Source organism: Triticum dicoccoides, chromosome 5B, assembly GCF_002162155.2.
Source record: "Triticum dicoccoides isolate Atlit2015 ecotype Zavitan chromosome 5B, WEW_v2.0, whole genome shotgun sequence".
Lineage (NCBI taxonomy): Eukaryota > Viridiplantae > Streptophyta > Magnoliopsida > Poales > Poaceae > Triticum > Triticum dicoccoides.
Window position 1 is genome coordinate 642,832,036 of NC_041389.1, and position 19,460 is coordinate 642,851,495.

Consider the following 19,460-nt stretch of genomic DNA (forward strand, 5'->3'; position numbering starts at 1 on the left):
GCCCATGGTTTGATGGGGCTAGCTCCGAAAGCATCTAAACATGCCCCAATCATCTAGCCAACCTGTTGCCAACTTTTGGCAAGTCTTGGCAGTGTCAAATTTTCCTTGTTTATCCAGACATAATATTTACATGATCTGATATATGATCTCAGGCCAGACATGGCGACCCACCCTCAAAGAAAGAGCATGCTTTTTCCGAGGCTGTAAGCTTCATAATTAAAGTTTCTCGCCTCATGAACAAAACTACAGGAGGGAAATGTTTGTAGAGCATCCTCCGATCTCAGGTATAATGGCACCGTTGCTTCCACAAGGAACCTACTTAATATTTTCAATTATCACCTTGCAAGTTCTCAGCCAAAGCTAACGCTTCTATACAGGATGCACTGGATGTAGAAGTCCTTAGCCAGAGCTAACGCTTCTCTACATGCAATTTCTTCAATTGTTCTAGGATCGGTGATCCCTCTACAATCCGCAAAAGCCCCATATAAAGGAATGGTCTTGGCAAAAAGCACCCACGCCTCTCCTTTCCTCATCTCTTGATACAACGACATGGGGAGATGATTGAGAGGATAAGATTTGCACTTATATCAATTAATTAGTCGGAATGTTGGGCTGGACACAATCGCACACGATCACCGATTTCAACCATAAAGAGCATCACATACAGTCTCTTCCTTCTGAAACGTGTGAGATGATTCAGAGACAAATTTTGTGGAAAACCTCATAGCAAGGTGCATCATGATTGATGAATACGAGAATCACAAGACATAAGAAACAGTTTTTTACAAGGAAAATACATACTACTCCATCCGTTCCCAAATATAAGTCGTTCTAGAGATTCCACCAAGTGACTACATACGGAGCAAAATGAGTGAATCTACACTCTAATGTATGTCTACATACATCCGTATGTATTCCATTTGAAATGTCTAAAAAGACTTATATTAGGAACGGAGGGAGTATATAACAAGGCAATCACAGGGATGAAAAAGTTATTTTCTAATCGTGTATACACATTAACACAGTTTTTTTTTCTTTTTTGACTGTAACAAGAGCATTACACACACTCAATCGTTCTACCTACGAATCAAAGACAACACACACAATATTACGGAGAAAGCCGTAGCAAGGTGCATCACACACGATTGATGATGACGAGACATCGGAAGCATGGCTGAAATAGGTGCACAATTATTTTTCTATCCATGTATACACATCACAATTATTTTTCTTCTTAGTGTGTGTGCAATCAGAGGGGCTTCAGAGGACCAATCCATACAAAACGAAACCATAGCCTAGCTGATGCATGTGTTGTTTCCAAGCATAGCTCTAGCACTTGTAGCCGTGAAGATTCTAGGACCAAAAGTAACTTCATTACCTTGCTTTTACGAAAACGGGCCAAAAGTACATAAACATTCCAACGGGAAATTGAGGACACTAGTAACCAGTTTTCACAAGAGCAACATCTCAGAACATGAAATAACTCAGCTAAGAGGCTACTAGCAAAATCTTAAGAGTACAGAGACTTGTCGCACGAGTGAGTCACTGTACCACCATGGGTCATAACTTGGAAGTCCTCAACGATATTGGCCAAAGCTCGTAGAAGGCTCGCCACTTGATGAAGACTGCATACGGTCTTTCAGATATATCATATCAATGTTTTCTTGGCCCGTACCCGGTAGACTTGCTCTCAGTGTGCATTGTTACTGGCAGGCACCAACAGTCAACACCATCCTCCGAGATATATGTTATGATGGAGTCATACACGATCGGACCGAAGGATGTCTTGCCGATGTCGCCAACCCGATATCCACGCCATTGACCATCCCGGATTTGCCGCTTGCAGAGAGGCTTGTACTGGCACACACTCGATTCTTCTAAATGTCTTGGTTCTGCCCTTCCAATGTACACCTGGACAGGAAAAGATAATTTCAATCTATCGGCATATGACCACACCAAACCATATATATATGGGATTTGAAATTCCCAAGTAGGCATAATGGAAAGCCAAATTTTGTACAGAAGGAGATTAAAACTATCACGCTATGTATTACATTCGCTCATATTACTATTCGCTATCAGTCCCAATATATAAGCTAGGTATATTTTGTTACCTCTGACAGATAGTTACTCTATTAGTCTATTTACTGCATATAATTCCTGTGATACAGAACTAATGTTATTGGATTCGTATGCAAGTACTTGCCTATAATTAGGATGTTGTAGTAGTACAGTATAACATAAGCAGCATATTAGTGGACTAACTGTTTGTCAGGAAAAAACATGACTTATATTGTCTGACTTTAATTGGGTTGCCACTGAAACAAAAGCTTAATTACCCTCCCTTATATCGACATAAAGGAACAGCAAAAGTTGAAACGAACCCAATAAAAGGTTATAAAGAATCAGTTCTGATGCACGACACATACCCATAAAAAATCCAAATCATTCATTATGCGGTAATATCTTTCAGACTCTCCATTCTCACTAGTAATATGTAACAGCACCGGCACGATCCAGTCATTCATTATGCGGGAAAAAAGAAACTTCGAACGGGGTTGACATAGGTACCTCCCGGCCGTTGATGACATGGTGTGGGTCAGCGAGGGCGCGGCCAGCATCATCGGGGCTAGAGAACTGGACAAAGGCGCAGCAGCGGGGCTGGCCCGTGAGGCTGTACGTGGGAATGAAGATGTCAGCCACGTCCCCATAGCGACCGAAGTGGCGGCGGAGGTCCGCGTCACTGGTGCCTGGTGCCATGTCATCTAAGTACAGCCTCCCGTTTATATGCAGCCTGCTCATCGCTGGTGTCATGCTGTTGTTTGGTTGGACACTGTAAACACAATCGTAGAAGGAACCGCTCAGAAAGCAACTTGAAATAGTTGTGATTTGCCTTATGGCTACTATTGGTCCGAAAAGAACGTCATGGAACAGAGCATGAACTTCAGAGACGACTAAAAGTTATAATAAAAATCATATGAAAGTGGCAAGGCAAAAATACACCCTCCAAATCATGGAATCAGATTGAAGAAGAAGAATTCGATCTTAGGGAACATCATCTTCTTGGCGAACATGAAAAAAAGCTACGGTTAAGGTTAAAAAGGAGAGGATTTTGTTGTATGTGTGTGTATGAGAGAGAGAGAGCTTGTACCGGGGCACACTCGATTCTTCTAAATGTCTTGGCCGTGCCCTTGCAACGTACACCTGCACAGGAAAAAGGCATTTAAAATCCATCAGCCTATAACGAAACCAAACCTAATAATATACAAAATTCCCAAGTAGGCATGAATGGAAAGCCAAATTTTGTACAAAAGGACATTCAAATTATCATGCTGTGTATTACTATTCGCTGTCAGTCCTAATAATACATAAGGTATACTTTGTTCCATTTGACAGATAATTACTCTATATTTACTATATAATTCTGTACTGAGGGAGATTAAAACTGTCATGGTATGTATTACTACTATTATCTATCGGTCTCCTATTAAATCCTAGCTCACTTTCTCTTCAAAAATTGACCCTGCGTTCTCACTAGTAATATGTACCGCCAGCAGTATGATCCATTCATCATTCATTATGCGGGGAAAAATAAGAAGCTGCGAGCGAGGTTAACATAAGGTACCTCCCGGCCGTTGATGACATGGTGTGGGTCGGCGAGGGCGCACCCAGCGTCACGAGGACTAGAGAACTGGACAAAGGCGCAGCAACGGGGTTGGCCAGTGAGGCGGTGCGTGGGAATGCAGATGTCGGCCACGTCCCCGTAGCGACCGAAGTGGCGGCGGAGGTCCGCGTCGCCGGTGCCTGGTGCCATGCCATCTACGTACAGCCTCCCGTTTATATGCAGCCTGCTCACTGCCGGTGACATGCTGGTGTTTGGTTCAACACTGTAAGCACAATAATCGTAAAAGGGACCATTCAGAAAGCAGTGTTGTGCAAACAGATGTAACTGAACAGCACATGATTTGTTTCATTGGTTTGGTCAAAAGCTTAATTTCCAGATTTATGTTCTTTTTTTTAAACAAAGGCAAAAGCTTTGCCTCATCTCATTGAAGAGAAAACATAGTTTTAAAGTGACATGGCCACAAAGATCGGGCGGCAAAGGCCGATAAGAATTACTCACTCACTGGGGATTACAGACTCTAAACCAGAGGCCCAGCCAAAACCCCGTTAGAGAAGACCCCAGCATTTCTCTCATTCCAGATCTCCCAACAGGGCAACACATACATGTCAAAAAAAGAAGGCCAGCATAGCGAGGGATTTCATCCGGCACCCTCCACAATGGCGCTCCACCAATCTTTAACCAAGGAAAGGTTGCTCCAGGGTGGCGTATGAGATGGCATCCCCAGTCAGTCAGAGATAATTTTCCAAATCCGGATTTTGTTTGTCTTATGGCCACTATTGGTTGGAAAAGAACGTCACAGAACAGAACACGAACTCGAGATAACTTAAAATTAGAATACAAATCATATGAAAGTGGCGAGGCAAAACGAAAGCCTCCGAATCAGAAAGGGAAGGAGGGTAATTTGATCATGTCATTTTCTTGGCCCCCCATTTTCTCTTAACAAAAGCTAGGGTTAGGGTTAGTAGAAGAAAAAAGAGGATTTTGTTTTGTGTGTGGACGAGAGAGAGGGGGGGAGGGGGGAGGGGGGAGGGGGAAGCACCTAGTTGGTCGAGGATCTCGCCGGAAGCCAAGAGTCCAGGGGACGCGATGGCTACTCCATGGAGACGACGAAGCCGACAGGACAGGAGGCGGCTGCGTGAGCGGCGGTGCTGCCTTGGATGAGTTTCTTTAGGGCAATTGATGATGAAGCATGCCCATTGGGCTTGTTGTTTCAATGCAAAACAATGAGAGCTAGCCCAGCATCATCATTGCTCTCATAGCGCCGCCACTACTCCGGCCCGCTAAAATAGGGACAATTTGTTTTCCGAATTTTGTAGAATAATCTAATCGGTTAAGTAAGTAAAATAAGTGAAAATATTCATGTGTTATAAAAAATATTGGCACATAAAATATTCTTGCATTTCGAAAAAAATTGTGTTTAAAAGAATCAAGTATTTTAAAAAAATCCATGCAATTAAATGTCAGCATTTCAAGAAAGTTACTCCCTCCGATCCATATCAATTATTGCTCATTTAGTCCAACTTTAAATATAAACTTGTATTAAATGAGTGACAATTAATAGCGTAATTAACAAAAGTGTTTACGCCTTTTTGGAAAATGTCCAAGTAATTCAAAATGTTTTCATGTATTTTCAAAAAATGTTAGTATAATTTCAAAAAAAAATGATCTGTCCATTTCTAAGAATGTTCATGTAATTCCAAATGGTGTTCACACATTTAAAAATCATGTAAATTAAATAATGGTCACCTATTTTAAAGAATGTTTCAAAAAAGTATTTAGTGATGACAACGGGAAGGCCTGGTTTCTCTCTAAAAATAAGCAGGAAGGCCTGCCAAATAAAATTTTTTAAATGGCACAGAGGGAGACAGTTGTGCTTGTCAATACGCATGCATTTGCAATGGAAGGTTGGTTCACAGGGAAATGGATGGCTGCCATGCTAAAATCACCATGCGCCCACATCTAGAAATTTCAAACGATGGGTAATCAAGACGAGGCGATAATTAAACACAAAACTCTTAGGCCCTCTTTATATTGCGGGAATTATATAGTTTTTTTTTTGCGTGATTCAATCCTCTAGGTCCGGTTTGGAATGCAAGAAAAACAAGCCATGCATGTATTCATAATTATTACCTCTGTTCCGAAATATAAGTTGCTGGGGGAGTTCAGTTTACACTCCCCCAACGACTTATATTTAGGAACGGAGGGAGTACATCTTTTGCATTAATCAATCCATGCAAACAATGCCAACTCCTCAAGTCACGCATGTTATATTTTTACATTGATATATCCATGTAAAGAATGTCACTTCATCCAAGTCATGCATGTGTTTTCTCTTCCAGGGGAATCAAGTCATGCATGTAAGTCATTAAGTTACTTTTATGCGTTAATCTTTGTGTGATCATGGAAAATATATGTGTTGGATGCTTGGACAAAAAATAGATAGTTCATGTTTCACATTTGCATTAAAAGATGGTGTCGTGTTAAGTTCAATTCAATAGTTTTGGTGCATGTGAGCTCGTGCTCACAAGATCACACACTTTTAGTTATATTACTCGCCTTCTCTTATTGTGGGCGAAGAACATTGTGGAGACTAGAGAAGCTAAGCCATAGAAAAGTGACAAGCTGCTTGCGTTGGGATCCCGAGAATTCTGGGTTGAAGCAGTGCTCGAGGACCCATACGACGGCGCCAGCGAAGAGGAAGAAGGTGTCGGTGATAGCCCACATCCCCAGCTTGAAGGACTTGAGGAATGGCGACGCGATGGAGCTCTTGTCCTTCATTGGCGACACGACCACCAACCCAGATTCCATGTATGGTTGCTGAAGTCCACCACCCGCGTCCGGTTCGTCACCTTTTTTTTGGATTAAAAGCTTGTGGGTTTTTCTTGCTATTGCTTAATACCATAAACCAACAAAAATTCCATCAGGATTTGCTTGCTAGTGCTTAATCGCGTAAACCAAAAAAACCCATCAAATGTAGCTTTTGGAACATCTGATAGACATCTTCCAAAAGCTATATAAGTGTCTTATACACAAGATTATTGGAACATAGCGATTTCAAACGTCGTGGCAACGAATTGATCTGGACGCTCTTGAAGAACGTACATATCCTCACCCGCCCCCGCGTCGCTCCCTTGGGGCGACTCGGGCGGCCCCCAACCCTAGCCCGCCGCCGGCCTCTCCCCTCCTCCCTCCCGACCTTGCCGCCACCGGAGTTAGCCGCCGACAAGCCCGCGCGGCGCCGAGGAAGGTGGCGGCGAGGCTTGCCGCTCCTGCCTCACGCGGAGGGCATGGTGTGCCGGGGTGGCGGCCCCGGTCAAGGTGGGCAGCGCTGTTCCCTGCGGCGGACGGCGGCTGCGGGTGCTCGGCTGGGCTCCTCGACTTGCTTGGGCGGCGAGGCCCCGGTGGATGGAGCTCGCGGTGGCCGGTTTTCCTCCGTCGGCCGGCCTTCAGATCTGAATCGACCAGCTCCAACTCCACGCTCCTCACCTTCTCCCGTTCGATCTCAGCTCCGGTGCGGCCCTGCTCGCCGGATCCGGTGGTTGGCGGTGTTTTGGCGGTGGGGCTCCTGGGACCGGGGGAAACCCTTGGCCGCCGGCGGCGGCCACAACGACGATGATGCCGCGACGTCGAACTACTTCTTGGAGGCTTCGTTGAGGTATCCCACCCCCCACCCATCTGCCCCTGCATCTAGGTGAAAACCTTGGTCCTGTTTCGGGACGACGGCGGCGCTGCGGCACCGTTCCCCTTCCTGAAGGCGCCGTCCTTGGACTGCGGGGTGGATGTCGAGTATGGATGTATTGGTGGCTGCAGTGGCGGCATTGCTCTTCATCAACCTCTCGCCGTGTCGATTTGGTTCGCGTTCCTTTCCTGCAGTGCGCGTCTTCTTCGTGGCTGTGCCATGGCAACTGAAGTTTCTTGTGGTGCACAATATGGTCTGTTGCAACCCCTCCCATGGTACACCTGGTTGCCATTTGTGAATCCGGGTTCTTGGGGAACCACTTCGCCTATCGACGTCGGGAAGGTTGTGGCCTCCTACGGCGACGAAGACGGATTTCATTATGCCCAGGTTGTCCATCATGCTGGAGTGGACTTGAGCCTTCTCCTTTCACATTGTTGCTTTCCACAAGTTCGTTGTTTGTCCGGTGCTGGCTGCTTCGGTGGACGAAGACCTTGACTGATCAAGCTTAGTTCTTCAGTCTCATCTTGGTAGCTGCTTGTGTAGTCTTAGGTGTGTGCACTGTCCTGTTTTGCACCTTGTATCGGCCGCCTAAGGTTGTTCTGCCTCAGTGTCTTCCTTTTCCCTTTTCTTTCTTTTTCATGCTGCTTGTATGTGGTTGATTGATGTAATCCTGGCCGGTTGATGGCTTTGTTAATTCAAAGCCGGGCTAGGTTCGAGCCTCCTCTCGGGCTCGGTCGATGCCTTTCCTCTAAAAAATCTGGACGCTCTTGAGTTGAGGGTTCACGCATGACCAGCGAGCAGCCCCCAACGGCCACTGCTATGGATCCTGGCCACATAATATGCTCTACTTTTTTATTGTTTGAGACACACTTTACCTTTTCAGTGTATAGAGTAGATACTATTGGTTCGGACCTTATTTGGGTACCCTCGATCGTGTTCCACGTACACGGTTACAGGTCCGTGAGTCTAGGATTATTGGCTGCAGAATTCCGCGGTTGAAATTTCGGTTAAGCAAAAAAATACTTAAGAGGAGATGCATGCATATATAGTGAAGTTGCCATTCCTAGAATAATCCCAGGTCAGAAAAAAAGCAGTACCAAATCGCCGTGGTGGTAGTATATACTAGTGAAGTAGTGATGCAATCCAGAAATATGAGGGCATGTACAATGGTTGATAAGATAGTCTTATCTTAAGTCTTGCATGTGATTTAGAGATGACAAAAAAATTTGTCTACAATGGGTCATATCTTAGCCTTATCTTCAATAACTAGTAATTCCTAAAAATATGGTGAGACATATTGTGCTAAGAGATCACCTCTTGTCTTCTCTTAAATAAGAGAAGACAAGCCTTTTCTTATGAGTTCTCTCTCCTCCACCTCATCATCTATCCTACGTGGCATTGCTAAGATAGAACCATTGTACATGCCCTGAGAGGGATGGATGCCTGAGCTCTCTCAGCGATTAGCGATTCTCGACCGTTGGATCTCTCCCTTGATGCGTTTTCGTCCGTCGGATCTGCCCCTGGGATGAGCTGGGCCGTTGGATAAAAATCGAGACGCTCGCAAGCCCCGGTCGTGCCACCGCGCGTAAATAGCCTGCCCCGCCGAGGGCATTCTCGTCATTTCACCCGCACGGGGTATAAAACGCAGCCACGCCGCCACCTGGAGGAGCGGCCGCTCCCTGCCGCGCCGTCGCATGGCAGCTGCTCCGCGTCGCTGGTCCCCCATCTAGCTCGTGTGTCCCCGTCGCCTGGAGGAGCAGAGGCTGCCGCTCCAGCATCTTCTCGGCCCTCCTTCCCTCGTCGGCGAGCGGCTCATGGCAACTCCAGACCGTGCTCTGTCGCCTCCAACTTTGGTCCCCGTCTCCACTTCATTAGGTTGACCTCTCCCCCTCCCTCCCTCCCTCTCTCTCTCTCTCTTCTGATAATGCTTGTTAATGTCATCCTTGCTGCACCTTACATTTATTCTACTAGGGAGGCAGGTCTGAATCCAAATGTGGAACAGGGAAAGGTAAAAGCAGCTCAATTGGTTGGTTCAAGCTACAGGTTGGCACCTACGCAGAAAGAGGTGACGGATTGAAAGGTCAATCCACAAGAGCGAACTAAGAAGGTAATCCATGATACCTTGCCCCTTTGTGCCAATGAAATTGGTATATGATACCTCGAGAAAACTAAAAAGATGTTGGCTAGCCTGAGTATGAATGCTTTCAGCGATTCCTATTTATTGACATGCACATGTTGCAATACTGCTCACAATTCATGGCGAACATCCAACGAGTTATGGTTCTGAAAAAAACATACAACTGAATTTACTGAACAGTTGCGCTTGCGTTATGTTTGTTGAGTGTATGATAGTGGCTTTGTACTTCTGTTTGAAAGTGCAGGAACCACTCAGAATAATCATCGATACGGACAATGACGGTGAAGGCCGTACTTCTCGGGCGATTCTCAACGTAGAATCAGGTGTGCATTTTTGTTACCAAAGAAGCACAAAGAAATTGTAAATGAGATGAAGAAAATCACCCTCTGTTCTGTATATATATGCTGCAGTTGACCTGACGGAAGAAGCCGGCAGCGAGTCGGGCCTGCGGCTTTTGTGGTGGGGTGAGGAAGAGGAGGACGAGGAGTGAAACGCTGTCCATTGATGATGTCGCCTTGCTGCTAGGAGAAGGCGAGAGGAGGAGGCAGGAGCCTGGACCAGAAGCACAGAAGGATGAGGCTATTCACGCGGTTGAAGTCGCTCATCTACCTATTGTTTAGTATTTACTTGCAATACGCACAACCTGATTTTCAACTCAATCAAGAGTCAACCTAATTAGTAGACGAACAAAAAAAACTACTCTTTGCGGCCAGATGATGAACCAAAAGGAAAATTCTATATATACATATATTATTTCAAGGAAAATTCTGCTCACAGGAAATACATTATTAGGACATCATAGAGGATGTCACATTTATGTGTAGTAAGCCATGCTTCCTATTTGCTGTGGTTGTTTTTGGTGTTATGTTTCGGGGTATATATCTAGGACAATGAATCTGAAGTTGGGTATTTAGATGGGTTGCAGTTTGTTGAAGCTAAACATCTAAGCACATTAAAATGGGACATTCTTGCAATTATGTTGATTTATGGTGAGATAACCTAGAGAAGTATCGATGTGTATCTTCAGTTCATAGTTGTCCTGTTTGTTACTACAAACCTGAAAGCTATAAACTCAAGATGTTCTTCTCACATGAAAGTATAGTCTCTCTTTTGATTTATTTAATTCCCATTTCTGGCAAAAACTAAATAATGTACTGAATTGTAGTTTTGTATTACTTATATATTATTTCATCAAGCAGTGGTATGCATTGGCATCCAGTGATGTTTATTTCTTTTGAATGTTTGATAGGTAATTGCAGGAGTTGATGATATGTATCGTCCAGCACCGTTACTTGAGGTAACCTATTTAACTTTTTAACCGAGTACATCAACTGAATTTTTCCCATGGTGAGCTAGCTTCAACTGTTCCTGTTTGGGTTATGTTTATCAGTAGTTGTAATAGTTCATGGTGTGGTCAGTGCCATTTAACATCATATTCTGCCTATGGTATTAAAGATTTTAGATTAATCTAAAATATTGGATTTTATCTGAATGTTAGCCATCGACTGTCATATTGTGCATATTTGTGATTCAGATTTCTTTTTATGCCATTGTTCAGACATTACTCGAAATCTCCAATTTGTCAAAAACTTTTCTTGATTAGATGATAATGTGATATACATGGTGACTGCTATTAAATGAGCCCATCCACTTACGCCCTTATAAGCGAGCAACTAATTGATGGTAAATCTGTAACCCATTGTTTTCGACTTATGCGCGTACTTGTTTCGAATGGAGCACATATTGGCATGCTCCGTTCATCTTAGGTGAGTGTGAATGTTGAAGTGTGATTTCGTAGCATTAGGCTTGCAATTTAAGAGATCTTCCAATCCATTTTTTCTGGATTTTGGGGATGTGTACAGTGGAAAATTATAGATAAATAAGATTTCTTTGTTCTTAATTCTTTCATGTTGGAGAGAGTGACAGTACCTACGTTCCTGTCAGTGGGCTATATATATTCTCTAGCTGCTTGCTGTTTTCTTTCTTGCGGTAATTTATTTGCCATTTGTAACAGCAAAATGATATGTCAACATGCTCTGGTATTTTATAACAATTTTAGAGATTTCTTCTCATATTAAGATTAGTTCTTGCTGATTATTTTTGTGGGACTAGGAAATGAAGCTTTTTTTTATTTGTGTTGTACTCTATTCTTTTTATTCTGTTGGTTTTGCCTCATACAACCATTATTTTAATTAAAAAGCATATTTCTCTCTCTATCTCTGACCGCGGCTCTTTTCATCGCCTTGGCTTGCAGGTCGCCGCTGGAGCCGGACAAGGTAATGGCTTACCTTACCCGGTGAGGTGCTGAGTAGGAAGATCGCGCAAGACACCACCACCACCACCAGGTACTAGAGGGCGCCATCAAGTATGTCGCCGTACTGATTGCCGATAACCTATAGGTCCATCTCTTCTCTCTCTCTCTCTCTCTCTCTCTCTCTCTCTCTTTGTAGTTCTGGATTAGGCTTACCTGAACTACTTAATGTGACAAAATATCTTAAACAAGCTCTGTGATTTCCTATGCTCTCTTATATTATCAAAGAAAAAAGAACTGCTCTTATATTATATTTGTTAGTTCCTTTATACCCCAAGAGAAAATAGAACTGACTAACAAAACTCTGTTGATGATGAATAATGCAGTGTATATAATTCAGGGGCCCCTTTTCTTTCATTTGTTGCTCAGTTAGCTTGTTGTTCTTACCTGCTGTTCTGATTTTGTTTTCTGGGTGCTGTATAGGATACTATGGTTAAAGATTGTTCTGATTTATATCGATGTTGTTGATTATCAAAATTAGTGGATATTATCTAGGGTGCTTCTCCTTTGGATTTGATGTACTATGTCTTTCCAGCTTATACTAGATGATTTCTTTTCATGGTTTTTGATAATTATGGATATGTATCTAATAATCTTATTTTGGCGTCAACAAATTACTCATCTAGCATTTCTTCTATTACAGCTCTGTATCTTTTTCTTTACATGGTTACTGCACTATTGAAGTAGTTGTATTCTGGACTCTTTCCATTTTACCTTGCTTGGCTGACTAGAGCCCAGAAATAACATTTAGTTCTGGTTGTTTTGATCAAGTAAGTGACACCTAACTGTCATTGATTTCTGGGATTGTTCATTATCTTGAGCCATGCCTGGTACTGAATCTGAATGTTTCCATCTCTGGTACCATGGCACGGGGTTGGCGGCGGCATCTTGGTGAAGAAGAGGACGACAGTGGCTTAGGGAGGAAGATGACAGTGGCAACCTGATCTATATGAATTGAGAAGCTTTCTTTCTTCCTAAATGTGTTGATATGCTCTTCATTGATATAGCATATCCTTTTCTGTATTATTCACATAATTCTTTGCTAGCAGAATATCCTAAACAATCTGAAAAATAGATAGCTTGAAGGATGCACGTTGTAGTGTCAAAAGGATGCAGAACATTTGTGCGTTCCCTCTAGAATTTCCCCGCCTATATGATTTTCATCGAATTATTGCGGTCAACCTCTTTTGATCATTTGCTCACAATCTGGTAATTCACGCTTACAATTTGTCAAGCTGAAGAAGTCTGTTTAGGCTACATGCTCTTACCTCCTTAGACTCGGCAGATGGGCCTTTTACAATGAAATAATGTTCTTTTATTAGATAAATTATTAGGTTTTATTTGGCTCTGCAGAGGGATAACATAGGACGGTAATTTACATTTCTGTAATGAGTTGGAAATAAAGAGGAGCACCTCTATTTTATATGGAATGCTGAACTTTATATGGAATGCTTAATTAAGTTCTGATATCAATTTCCATTTATGTAATGAGTTGGAAATAAAGAAATGATTAAGAAATATTCATCTAGCAGATTCTTATGAATGTGCAAAGTTAGGAGTACATTGAATTTCTAGATGTTTCCAGCCTACCACATTTATTTATTTGCATATATTTTCCAATGTAGGTTGGTAGCCTGTTGCTCATTCCATGCATCTGCTCTACTGCTGGCCTCTGCCTCCTCGTTCTTTAGGAGACGGTACAAGTCATGGAGAATTTGTGCAACCTCCGTTCCTTTCCGACGTGTTGTGAGTTGTTGAAGGAGCGAGAGGACGCAAGACTGGGATCAAAGCCGAGGTGAGACCCCTCCTCATTTCCATGCATATTTTTTCTTTGGGAGATGCTGCCTTTTCTTGACTTGGCCTGCTGTCATGTGTGCGTCCATGTCCAGGTTGGACCGGTGATGGCGGCTGCAGCGGGACGGATGACAGACAAAAAAGACAGTTCCTCATATTTGTCTCCGATGAAAAAAGATCATCTGGTGACAAACACCTCCTTCTTTTTTCTATATGCATCCTCCCATGACAAAACTTGTTTCTGGACAGGGTATCTTGCTGGGGAAATAGACCCTGTAGTCTATATTTGTGCCTGTTAAGACTTTTTATTGTTATTAAGTGAAGCTAGCTCTGTATAAAAGGGCTTTCGGTTGATTAAAGTTTCACTGAAAAGAATGTTTATTTCAGTCCATATCTTATTCCAAATTCCCATGATCTAATTGGTGTTCTATGCAGAACAACACTTTTGGGTTTTAGGTAATCTTTGAATGGTCTCTAAATGGTAATCTTGCCTGACCACTGACTTTTTGAGTTTTGCCTTACAAGAGCATTTCCATGCAAATATATAACATGACGATCTTGGATTTCTTATGGGTATGATAATTTATTTTTTCTATATGATCATATGAGGTCATGTGTATTTTATTCGAGCAAGTAAGGCATATATCCGTTTCTTTGGAGAATTAAATAGGAGAATTACTTGAACTCAAGCAGCTTTGTGGCATTTGTTTATGTTTAAATTGTTTACATTCAGATTGGTTTCCTAATTTCTATTACACGGTTGGTCTCTGCATTCCAGTTTGGTTTGTCTGTTGTATATATAATTGTGAGCTTTGTTTACTTTTACTTATTAGGTTTCTTAGGGTCATTCCTCCATTACTGCTGCCACTGCTCCTTTGGTTCTTGGTCATTGCTCTGACGAATGTCTCCGTCCCAGGTAATTTTCTTCTGCCTTTTGTTATTATTATGTGAGTTGTCATTGTTTTTACATTGTATGTTATATTTCCTGTTCCTTTGGCTTGGATAATCCGTCTTTTATTCATCATCCATTACTGTTGTTGCTGCTCCTTTAGTTCTTGGTCACATATAAGCTGTAATTGTTTTTACACACTAATGAGGGCCTTTGGATAATCTGTCTTTGATTCATTTTTCTTATCAGAGCTCAGTTATTGATATTTCAAGCCAAGTTTTTTCCACTATTATAATAAATTGAGGAGTGTTGAGAAGAATCTATTTGGGTTGCTCTCATTGAATTTCTCATTAAGACATGCACTCAGTTCTGGTTTATCAAGTTATGTATAATATGTATATGTTGGTATGCATGGCATCACTCAAATGTGTGTATTCCTGCTGTTGAATTTTAGAATCAGCACTCTGTTTTCTTTTCAAGCATCTCTCGAAACCATCTTTGAGAAAAATTCTTTACTAAGTAATGATTTCTTCTTTTCTGTAGTATTCCTCAAGTTTATGAATGAACTGATAGATGTCATCTACTGCCTATTAAGTAGGCTATGCAAAATATGTTATCATGTAACTTGTACCCATGCATCAGTGATAAAGCTGATAATTTTCATTTTATCTCAGGGTTGCTCCGTCCATTTATCTCTTTTTATGTTCAGTAGTGAAGAGGGTTATATTCCTAACTATGCAGAGATTATTAAGGGTGTTAAGTTGCTTCTCATAAGTGATTGGGACTATGAGATCATTAAGGGGCATTGAGCCGCTGCCCAGAGGTATACTTTCTTTTATTTCTTATATATTTCAACCACTTAGTTTTGTTGTCTCTAAACCATTTTTGATGACTCAAGTTGATCATACTATTGTGAGAATCTTGGCCAGGATCATTCTTTATATCATGTTGGATCATCTTAGAATTCGTAGAGCCAGTTACCATCGAAGGATGTACTCATAGAACACAATCAGTGTAATTGTGCTTTTCTACACTTCTGCCTAGAGCAATGGGATATGTATGATGTATTGTATGGCTACCCTCTAATGCACTACTCAGCCTCCTGTACAAATGACTTGATCTAATTATTATGAAAGACATGTGGAGTGTGTTGCTTTATATATACATAATTTGCTATAATTCTGATTTATCATAGTGCATAGCTTTTGATCTATTCTTTTTCGCCAAACTTGATGCGTTGAGCTTTGAGTTACTATGCTGTTTTGGATCTTCTGCTTGGACCGGGCAACGCGTGCCAGGGTGTGCTTCTTATTATGTGCATACAGACGTTTGGACCGGCACCCTCGCGCCAAGGCGCGATCCCGGTCTAGTGGACATGATAGTGTGATGAGATACTACTAGGTAGCTAGGTAAGAAAACAACGATGACAGTCGTCTAACATACATCTGAGACAGAACAATTAGCATCATCTTACACGCACGCGCGCGTTAATAATTTATCCCACCTCGATCATCACACTGCTGATGGTACTAGTAATTGTACGATTAATCACTAAGATCCATAGATGTAGCAGTAGTGTACTAGTGCTAGGTAGAAGAAGATGGATGCTCTGCGAGCTCGCTAAGCTAAGCATGAGGTGATCATCCAGGGACGTACTAGTGTAGTAGTAGCTACTGCTAGAGGTAGAAGCAGATGGATGCTGCGACTGATCTAAGCTAAGCTAGAGGGAATCAGCGGCAGTGGCAGCCAGTTGGTAACTCCTACCCGCAAAGGGTGACGACGAGGCTGACGATGAGCAGAACGGCGATGGCCAAGTAGGAGCCGAAGTCGGGGAGGTACAGGTACCCAGCGGCGCAGTGCCCGCCGGCGACGACTGCCACCCCGTGGACGACATAGCAGATGGAATAGACGTTCATGGCGCCGACGAGGGGCGCCACGACGGCGAAGAGCCGGCCCAGAATGCCACCGTCCCACGCCAGGGCCAAGTCGGCCGCCGCGGCAATCATTGCCTGAGCCAGCCCCGAGAGCACCAGCATCAGCGCCGTCTTGTGCAGGTCCAGCGCCTCCGCCTCCGTGGCCGCGCAGTGCTGCTGCTGGGTTTCCCCGGCGTACGCGGCCGGCGCCGCCGCGTGACCGATCTGCGACAGCATAGTGCGTGCCGAGTAAATTAGTACGAGATCGGTGCCGGCCAAGGGAGATGGCGGAGTTCAGTTGGTACCTGGGCGTGGACGTGGAGGTCGCTGGGGTGGTAGCTGGTGGCGAGTGGCGACGACGAGCGCCATTGCGGCCAACGCCAAGCCGAGGAAGAAGTTGGCCCCGGCCGCCGCGCGGATGTGCCCCAGCGCGCCGCCGCCACCTGCCGCTCCACCAGCACCTGGAAGCATCTTCGTCCCTCTTCCTCTTCTCTCGACTGACGGGATCGCACTGTGGGAGCCGGCGATATAGACGCGTAGGGAGGGATGACGATCGACGATGGTGAGAGGAAAGCACGGCGAAGTTGCGCGCATACCATCTTTGGCCCTGCTCACCTTGTTTGCAATTGCAATTGGATGTACACAAATGTAGAGTGGAGCTCAACACAACACGATGCGTGCCTGGGTTGGTTGGGGCCATGTGCTAGCTAGCTTCCTCCGATGTGAAGAAACCGATCCAGAATTCACCATCATGAGCTGCATCTACCTTCCTTCCTTGATTTTTCACTGTGCAGCTGAGCTAGCTCCATTCGGAAAAGGGAGGAGCCCTACGTCTACGTGTTACGTACTCCTGCAAAATAAATAGTCTCAAGGTGAGTAGCTCGACCATCTCGCTTGCCAACGCGCAAAAGCAACACCCACGAAAATGCACCATGCACGCATTTGGAAAACCACATAGCCGGTTAGTGCCTCCAACAGAACATGTGTTTCCATCCGTGATTCCGCTCGCGTGGAGTGAATTGCAGAAAACATCGACATTGAAGGCTAGGGTTGCAGTAACCACACTTCTACGTAATTGTGCCAAAAACAACTAATTCCGAGGCTAATTTTTTGCAGAAAACACTAGTAACCCGGTTTGCTCATTTTAACTCCGATTATGACAGGTGGAGCCCGCAAAAGCTGATGTGGCGCAACGGTTCAGACTAGACGCCGTTAGACTTCTTGTTTGCAAAAGACTCCTTTCGTAAGAAGCAAATAACCAACTCCCATATGTTCAAAAAAAACCACCCAATTGCCATTGTCGTGCCCGTGCTCTCAGGCGCCCCACAGCCAGCAGCCTGCCCCGCGCACCCCGGCTCCGGCCTCCTCCCCCTTCCACGTGCCTGATCCGGCGGAATCCGACTGGGAAAACAAGCCACCGCCGCCTGTTGACAGTCCCCATCGACGGCCGCCATCTCGCGGAGCGCCTCCCCCCCTCCCGCGCTGGCAGGCCTGCGCCCGCCGCCGCCCTTCCTTCCTCGGCTCCGACCTCCTTTCCCTTCCACGCACCGGATTCGACGGAATCCGGCCGGGAAAACGAGCCGCCGCCGCCCCACCATGGCTGTGGACTCTCACCCACCTTGCAGAATTCGCCCACGTCATGGCGGTCAAGCACATCGTCGCTGTGCAAGTCGCGCCGCCGCCAACCGCCGTCGTCGTTGACTGACGTCCGAGCGGGCCGACTAGCAACTCCCCCGAACCCCCCTGTGCCGGCCGAGCAGCATCCCCCGCACCGGCCGCCGGCCGCCGGCGCTGGCTGCCAGCACGTTCTCAACTCCATGGAGGACAGACGAGGAGGTAGGCGACGAGGGTGGAGGGGCTGATTGCTTTTCTCATTTTTGAATGAGGGTGTCTTTGTAAATCTATATAAATCCCCCTTCTAACATCGTCAAATGTCAACCGTTACGCCACGTCAGCTTTTGCGGGTCCCATTTGTCATAATGGTCATTAAATGGGGTAAAGCTGCCAACTAGTGTTATTTGCAAAAAATTAGCCTCGGAATTAGTGGTTTTGGGCATAATTTCGTAGAAGTGTGGTTTCTGCAACCCTAGCCTTCAATATTGATGTTTTCTGCAATTCACTCGCTCGCGTGAGTACATACATAACTTTCTTGCCTTGCAACATGCACAGCACGGTCAAAACTAATAGTTGAACCCATCATGATCGTACACAATGCAAGCAGCCGGACCCGGACTGAAGTTTAACCGACCGGGGGCACATCTGAACCCACCCTAGCCCCTAGGGATGCAAGCATTGTGTAGTTTTTGCTTCGCGGACATGCGGACGGCCGTCCCCTTGCATCCCTAACTCACCCTATAGATGTGTTTAGTAAAAAAAATGTACACCCTTTATAAGTCTCAAAAAACACAGAAAATGTCATGCGTATAAACGGATAAAAATACATGCGCATATGAATTCTGAAACTTCAACACACCAGTATTCTGCACGTGCAAAAATTGAAATCAGAAAGGGCGCACCATCTTGGGTAATATTTTTCTATATTTCTCTGTACTAGCTAGATGAACCATTGCACCTATGGTGCAAAAGACAAATGCAGCCAAGAAGTGAGGCTAACTATATGAAAGTGTAACTCAAAGAAATGAAAAAGAAATTATCGAGCTATATAAGATGGGTGTGGCTAGGTCTCAGTCAAGTGACATAACATGCAAGAGAGAAAAAAAAGGAAAACCGGAAAGAAAATTTTGCACGGGCCTAAATGTAAGATCTCATAGATATAGCGTCGACTGAGACTTAACTAGCAAGACTGATATAAGATGGGTTGGATACTGTACACAAGGTTGGTGGTGCACCTCTGGTATACGTTGTTGTACAGGTTGAGGCCCTGGAATCATGGGTCGCTCGTTGGATTCCCGGCTTGCGGCATCTCTAGAATCATGGCACCGTGTACCCTACTAGCCCTTCATGAGTTTGGGTGTGTTCAGGTCGGCCGAATTGAGCACAGAGAATAGTAGAATCAACCGGGTGAGATTATCAAAGAGGCAAGGTCGGTTTCAAATACGTGGGGCGACCCATCGGCCTGCTGTTTCATCTTGTCCTAGCGATGCCGAAAGTC

The 19,460-nt window shown here is 44.4% G+C and overlaps 2 protein-coding genes and 1 long non-coding RNA gene across 9 annotated transcripts; 1 reads left to right on the forward strand and 2 right to left on the reverse strand.

Moving 5' to 3' along the window:
- Positions 1–1,351: 1,351 nt before the first annotated feature.
- Positions 1,352–4,788, reverse strand: LOC119312284 (heterogeneous nuclear ribonucleoprotein 1-like). Its single transcript, XM_037588009.1, has 5 exons — positions 4,665–4,788; positions 3,626–3,887; positions 3,152–3,204; positions 2,572–2,833; positions 1,352–1,911 (listed from the first exon to the last, which is right to left on the reverse strand). The coding sequence occupies exons 2-5, from the start codon at positions 3,866–3,868 to the stop codon at positions 1,654–1,656; spliced, it is 816 nt and encodes a 271-aa protein (XP_037443906.1). The 5' UTR covers positions 3,869–3,887; positions 4,665–4,788; the 3' UTR covers positions 1,352–1,653.
- A 4,179-nt stretch (positions 4,789–8,967) lies between these two features.
- Positions 8,968–15,614, forward strand: LOC119312286. 7 transcript variants are annotated; one of them, XR_005151293.1, is made up of 9 exons: positions 8,968–9,179; positions 9,276–9,411; positions 9,686–9,764; positions 9,852–10,031; positions 10,691–10,738; positions 11,696–13,547; positions 13,642–14,462; positions 15,177–15,258; positions 15,365–15,614. It is a non-coding gene; the product is annotated as an uncharacterized LOC119312286 (long non-coding RNA). The 7 variants fall into 7 exon arrangements; XR_005151289.1 differs by having other exon boundaries at positions 13,642–15,258; XR_005151288.1 differs by having other exon boundaries at positions 15,110–15,614.
- A 323-nt stretch (positions 15,615–15,937) lies between these two features.
- On the reverse strand, positions 15,938–16,947 carry LOC119310367. Its single transcript, XM_037586139.1, has 2 exons — positions 16,654–16,947; positions 15,938–16,573 (listed from the first exon to the last, which is right to left on the reverse strand). Exons 1-2 carry the CDS (start codon positions 16,945–16,947, stop codon positions 16,196–16,198), a joined length of 672 nt encoding a protein of 223 aa, XP_037442036.1. The 3' UTR covers positions 15,938–16,195.
- Between the last annotated feature and the right edge of the window lie 2,513 nt (positions 16,948–19,460).